The 7,163-nt window shown below is 43.3% G+C and overlaps 1 protein-coding gene across 1 annotated transcript in view; it reads left to right on the plus strand.

Annotated features, from left to right (window-relative positions):
- The window catches only part of Ccdc162p, a 252,570-nt gene that overhangs the window by 132,848 nt on the left and 112,559 nt on the right, over positions 1–7,163 (plus strand). The window contains exons 22-23 of the mRNA XM_023722322.1: positions 227–320; positions 1,306–1,443. Coding sequence (XP_023578090.1) covers positions 227–320; positions 1,306–1,443 — 232 coding nt within the window. The remainder of the gene's footprint in view (positions 1–226; positions 321–1,305; positions 1,444–7,163) is intronic.

Consider the following 7,163-nt stretch of genomic DNA (forward strand, 5'->3'; position numbering starts at 1 on the left):
TCTCTCTCTCTCTCTCTCTCTCTCTCTCTCTCTCTCTCTCTCTCTCGTTGAGGTTTATGGGGTGACTATGGTGGAAAGCCTCTTTTCTGAGTCGTTCTGTGGCTCAGTCCCAAACAACCAGCCCCTTTCCAGAATAGTTCCTGATTCCACCCTCAGATGGCTCACTCAGGAATGGGCGTGATGTGCAAATTTCACATCAAAAACAACTTCATCTTTCTCTTTGCAGATATTCTCCCACTGCTCTCGCCTTAGCCATCTCTGAGGTGGATGATAACCAAATCAGCAAATTTAGTTTTTATACAAAAGAAGCTATCCTGAAGGTAAACTATCCCTTTTAAAAGAACCTACAGTAAAACAAGCAGTTTGGGGGGTAGAAATCAGTATTTATTTTATGTACATTTGGCTTCCTTTTATAAGAAAAGTTTATGTCCTTAAAAATAATGTTGCCCTTGCCTTAGGGATGTGCATGCTGGCCTGGTTTGAACTATAGAGACTGGAACAGCACATACATTGACTTCTGTTGGACATGAAGAAGGAGCACATGGAGTGCGCTGTCTTTGTAGCAGGCTTTTAAACTGCTCACTTGTTATTGGAGCTTTTCACTGTCTTTTTAAGCCTGGCACTATTTCTTTATTGTGATCATCCTCACTCTCTTGTCACTGGGACAAACTCGATACCCACTTTAAGGAAGAAAGGCCCACAGTCAGCTGGCCCCAAGACTGGAAGGACGTGGTGGGGGATCTGCAGGAGGAGGGCTGCTCACGTCATGGCCACCAGGAAGTGCAGGGTGAAGGGAGGAGCTGGGGAGAGAGACGCCGCCATCCGGGTCCTGCCCCCTGAGATCAGCCTGCTCCACACAGACCCTGCCTCCTAGCAGCACACTCAGTGATGGCCCCTAGGGCGGGCCAGTGTGTGGATAAGTGTGGCACTCCTGATCCAGTCAACCTGCAAAAGCCCTAACTGGATCAAAACATCCTGCTACCTGGATATATATACTGGCTTATAAGAGCCTGCTAAAAAGTCCACATAGTTCACCAGAGCCTACCTCTCCTTTCCTGACCACTGAGGAACCTCATAGGGTCCAACTACACAGCAGTTCAGGCCTGGAGGCTGCTGCTTGAAATGAGGTGCTGCCCAGGGACAGACCAGATTTGGCTTATCAGCTGAGAGGCGAGGAACCCAGCTCATCTCGCACTTAAATTAACATTCATATTTACATGTTGAATAAATGATGATCTCAACCTTCAAATTACCTCTGTCTTTATGGGAGCAGTTCCTAATGTCTTTTACATCTTCTCTCTTTAGCTCTTGTCGCATTCAGGAGTGGAAAATATGCAAGTGACTCTTGCATGCCAAGCTGCTCAGAAAAATGCTTTGATGGTGGCTGTTCAGCAGGCATCCTTCTACCACACCCCGCAAGCAAGCCGTCCTCCTGATGTCAAGGTCAGTCTGGGAGATACAGAGGAACGGGCGCTGCCACCCTCCTTCTTGTCCTCCCTTCCTCCCTCCCTCCCTTCCTTCTCCACTTCTCCTTTTGCCTCTTCCTCCTTCTCTCCTTCTCCCTCCTTCCTTCCTTTTCCCTCTTTCCTTCTTTCTTCTTCCTTCCTACCTGTGTAGGAAAAAAATTCAGTCTCAGCTTCTCACACTCTGTATTCCAAGACAGACAACTTCTGGGTGCCCACAAGGTGTGAGGATTTCTTTCCACCAGCAAGCAGATGATTAGTTCAGCAGAAGATAATACTTGAATCCTTTAATTCTTTCATTTCTGACACCGCCCACCCAGAAATAGCATCAGATCCCACAGGTTGCTGGCTCAGTCCCTAAGACTGTTTCCACTTCAGACCTAGTCCCTGTCCCTGTGTCAAGAACTTCTGGCCAACTGGCTACAAATTAGCTACACCCTCCTCTTCAAGTTCAGTTAATTTGCGAGAGCAACTCACAGAACTCTCAGCAATACTCCCTTTAGAATGTTGGCCAGCTTATTGTAAAGGGTATTTTTAAGGTACAAATAAGCAGCCAGATAAGGAGATGTCTATGAAGTGGTCAGGTCTGGAAGGGTCTTTAGCACAGGAGCTTTTGTCTCATGGAGCATGGAGGTGCCATCCTCAATGACCGGTGGATGAATTCTTCACGTTCCTGTCAGCCTCCACATGCTCAGCTATTCTGAAGCTCTCCTAACCCCGTCCTTTGGATTTTCATGGAGACTGCATTACACAGGCCTGATTGAAACATGGAAAATTGTATGGAAATGTGATTAGACTGAAAAGGGTCTGATCTAATTCATTAGCATTGAGCGGGGAGACCAGTACGGCTGTCCAGATTCCTCCACACTGGGCATGGGCAGGCCCCCTCCTGAGCAAGGCATGTCAGAGAATTTAGGATTGGATGCTTTCCCTGAGGAAAAGAAATTCCAGTGTCCATGGCCTGCCTTGGGAGGAAAAAAAAAAAAAAAAGAAGTGCAAGATCAGGAAAGGATGAAGGCTACAGAGAGACAGACAGACAGACAGACAGACTGACAGACACAGACAGACAAAAGAAAGGGCAAGTCTGCTGAGGCCTAAAGTGCCCAGTATTATTCTAGTCACCTAGGAAATGACAAGGACTATGAAGGTTGTAAGTCAGCAACCATGAAGGGAAACAAAAAAAATGTACATCATGCTTTTCCCCTTCCTTCCTTCCTTCCTTCCTTCCTTCCTTCCTTCCTTCCTTCCTTCTTTTGCTCCCCTACATCTTTCCTATCTGAGAATCAGTACATGACCAAATCCTTATTTGATCTCTTAGTTTGCACCACTATACTAATAAATTTTCTTTTGATGTAGCTTTATATAGTGAATGGCTAGAACAATCCAGCAGAAAATATCCTCTTCCTCAACCCCTGCTCTTTGTAGATAAATGACTCCAATTTTTTATGGTTTATCCATCCTATAAATCTTTTTGCAAAAGGAAGAAGACATGTTCAGGGCTGGGGTTATAGCTCAGTGGCATAAACACCTGGCTGGCGAGCACAAGGTCTTAAGTTTGATACCCAGTAACAACAACAAAAGAAGACATGTTCAATTCTTTCTTCCACAAAAGCTATCTTGTTATACATGCTCTTTATTTTCTTAAATTTTAAAAAATATATATGTTTTTTTTTATTTGATACAGGCTCAGACTCATAGTGATCTTCCTGTCTCAGCCTACCCAGCACTGAGATTACAGGCATGTGCCACCATACCAGGTTTTGATGGCTGGTATGGCACACCCAGGATTCCAGGGCTGGCACAGCATGTGGTACTGAGGATTGAACTCAGATCCTTGTGCTTGCCAAGCAGGTGCTTAGGCCACTGAGCTATCTCCCCAGCCCATGCTCTTTATTTTTATTACTGAAATATAATTCATATAACATAAGATACACTCATTTAGAGGGTCTAATTCAGTATTTTTAGTGTATTCACTGGATTATCAGCTATCACCACTATGTGCTATTATTATTTTTATTTATTATTATTTTATTTTATTTTTGCGGAACTGGGGATTGAACTCAGGCCCTTGCGCTTTGCCAGGCAAGCACTTATTCTACTGAGCTATCTCCCCAACCCTATCACCACTATGTAATTCCAAAATATTTTCATCATTCCCATAAGAAATCCTGCATCCATCAGTAGCTGTTCCTCATTCCTCCCTGCCTGGATCCCTAGCAAACACTGATCTATTTTCTGTCTCTAGGTTTCAACATTTCACATAAGTGGGATTATGCAACATGTGGCCTTTTGTGTGGAACTTTTTTCATTTAGCATAACATTTTCAAAGTTTATGTTATAGTATGTAACGGTACTCTATTCCTTTTTATTGCAAAATTGTAACCCATTATGTAAATATATTATTTTTTAATCCTTTAATCAGTTGATGTATGCTGTTTTCCTTTGTTTTTTGTTTGTTTGTTTGTTTGTTTTTTACTTTTTGGCTATCAAGAATAATGATGCTGCAAACATCAATTTATAGGCTTCCTTAAGGACGTGTATTTTCAATTTATAATTTACACCTACTATTTTAACTTTGGCTTTGATTTGCAGTTATGAATTTCTAAGACAATGGCCATATTTTTATGTGTTAATTTAGCCCTTTATATACCTTCTTTAAGAAAATGTCTGTTGACAGCTGTCTTTTTATAAAATTAGGTGGCAACCTAATACGATAGCATATGCCTGTAATCCCAGCACTTGAGAGGCTGAGGAAGGAGGATTGCCACAAGTTTGAGGTCAGACTGGGTTACAAAGTGAGTTTGAAGCCAGCCTGAACTGCAAAACAAGAACTTGTCTCAGAAAAAGTCAAAAATTAAAACAAAATAAAATTGGGTGGCATTCTCTGCATAAGCTTGGGGTAAAGCAAAGAGTGAGTTGGTAGAAAAGTTGAAGATTCTCATCAGGTTGCTTCTCCATGTTGTACCCTTCAAACTTAGCTGATCGTGGCTACCATCCTTCCCTCCAGCCTCAGAGTGAGTGCTGCTCGGCCCAGCCCAGTGCAGTACTCCCACCAATGTTCCAGACTCATTTGACCCCTTCTCTTTTGAAACCTCACTTGATGGCTCTCTTCTCTCTTTGCTACACTTTCAGCTTTTCCTTCTATTTCCTCTTTCCATTTGTGGGTACTTTCCCCTTTCCACTTGTGACAGGCTGAGAGGTTCTCATTCTCTCCAAAAGCTAGTCTGAGTCCTCTGGCCAGTACCTCCAGTGTGACCTTTAGTTCTCATTCATGTTTATTGAAAGAATAGTTTATAACTCTTCGTATCCTATCACCTTTTCTAGCTTCCTCATTTACCACACCCCTGTGACTGCTCCCCACTAAGGTTAGCAATGACCCTCCTGATTATTAAACCCAGAGAATACATTCAGTCATTTGCCCAGAGTTCTTTCTGCCATTTAATGCCACCAACCACTCCCTTGTCCTTGAAAGCCTCTGCTCTCCCATTACATGTCTCGTGGGTAATTTTATCACTCCCTGAGATTTAAAACCTCCAATACACTATCAACTTTCAAATCCACATCTTTTCATAGAGACTCTTTCCCAAACCCTAAACCTGGGCATCCAAATGCCTCCTAGACTACTTTTAGATATCCCATAGACACTTCAATTCAGTGTGTCCTAAGGACAACTCGTTCTCCTTCCATCTTGTTCTCCCAAGATTTCTATTATTTTGCCACATGTAAGAGTTATTTGTACTGAAAAACCTGAGTGTTGTCCTCAATTCCTTTGGCTTCCTGACCCTGGACTAATGAATCAGTCACTGCATCTTGCCAATACCTCACTCTAAAGTTGATTGTGCATGGCCCTGTCATAGCTATTTTCTCATCACTAAGACACAATGCCCAACACCCACAACTTAAGGAAAAAGGTTTATTTTGGCTCATAGTGTGTAGAGATCCCAGTCCACAGTCGGCCGGCTCCAGGACGGCCTGGCAGAGGGGGGCTGGTAGGGGAAAAGAGCTTCAGGATGACATGACTGGAAGCAGAGTGTTGGATCCAGGAGGAGGGAGGCAACAGAACCTCCCAGGTCATACCCAGCAACCACCTCCTTCCACTGGGCTCCGCCTCCCAACTGCACATTGGCTATGAACTCATTAGTGGACCAGTCCATGGGTAAGTAACACGCTCTCATGACCCAGTCACCTCCCCCAAACCACACCTATGAATGCATGAGGCGTTGGGGTCATCTACATATAAACTGTAACAGACCCCTTGTCTCCCTCCATGCCACTCTTGTTCAAATTCTTGCCATCTATCTCACTTATGTGATTGGAATGGCCTTTGTCACTCTAAGTTCGTGCTTTGCACCACTATATCCACTGCCAGTAAAATCTTCCCTCCTCCACATAATGACCATAGCAACTATGTCTCCTTGATTAAAATCCTTCAGTGGCTCTATGTAGCCCAAGCAGCAAAATTCAATCTCTTTAGCTAGGATGCAAGGACTTTACTTCCCAAATCTAGCTTGCTGTCCTCTTTCTTCCACTCAAATGAAAAAGTTATTACATCTTCCAGAAAATAACCACAACACTTAATTTTGGCTGAAATGAATTCTGTGATGAGTTCTTCATAAAATAGTACACTGTGTATAAAAAACATAGATGATTGATGGGTAAATGATAGCTCGTCTTACAAGTGTGGAACAAGAGGAAGGGTGGTAACCTGCAGGGAACCATGATGAAGATTGTGAAAGAAGATAAGGGGGGGGGGGGGGGGGGGTGATGAAGATTGTGAAAGAAGATAAGAGGGGGGGGGGAGGGAGGGAAGAAATCAAGAACAAGAGTATGCATTGCCACCAAAGCCAGAAGAAGACAGTGTTGCAAGAAGGAATGAGTCCAAATGAGGAGCTAGGGAGGGGAGCAGAGGGAAAGAAAGAAGGGAAAAAAAAATCAGGAAAGAACAAAAAAATGGAAACAGCGTTGGGAGCCACTGAAGCTGAAATTCATCATATGTGGGAGGGCAGGATGAGGCCTCATTGCCTAAAGCAGTCAAGTTACCTCAGTGTTGAAAAAAATCCTGCCTAGACATCGTGGGCTATTAGTTGCTAGACAACCTTGTGTTTTGCAACTTAATAAACATAAAAATAAAGGCTCTTACTGTTGTTCTGGGAGTCATTTTGCCAACCAGGCAGAATAGCCACCACCTGACCCAGCTCTTGTCTTCTTATCTATCTTTTCCTCATTTCTGCCACTGTCTCTCCCTGGGTACAGCAGACTACAGTGAGACCAACAGATCCTGCCATGTAGTACCAGAGCAGGAGCCTGATAGGAGATAAGTGTGGGCAACAAAACACTTCCACAGAGCACACATAGGAAGAAGTAAAGAAATTGGTTGGAGTCAGTATTCAGCACAGGTGTGCACTGGTACTGGCATATCAGGCATAAAACTTAGAGATAGAGGCTCACTAGGGCCAGAAACGGGCTCACAAGGGCCAAAAGTGGGCTCACTAGGGCCAAAAACAAGTTCACTAGGGCCAAAAACAGGCTCACTATGGCCAGAAACAGGTTCACTAGGGCCAAAAAGATAAACAAACATAAAAAAACACGTTCAAAAAAGGTAAAAAAAAAAAAAGTTGGATTGAGATAAAAATAAAACAGAGTTCGAAAAACCATTGATATTTATAGATGTATACAAAAATGCTTGTTTTCTTGGTTCCT

The sequence above is a fragment of the Octodon degus genome, unplaced genomic scaffold, assembly GCF_000260255.1.
Source record: "Octodon degus isolate 3935 unplaced genomic scaffold, OctDeg1.0 scaffold00090, whole genome shotgun sequence".
Lineage (NCBI taxonomy): Eukaryota > Metazoa > Chordata > Mammalia > Rodentia > Octodontidae > Octodon > Octodon degus.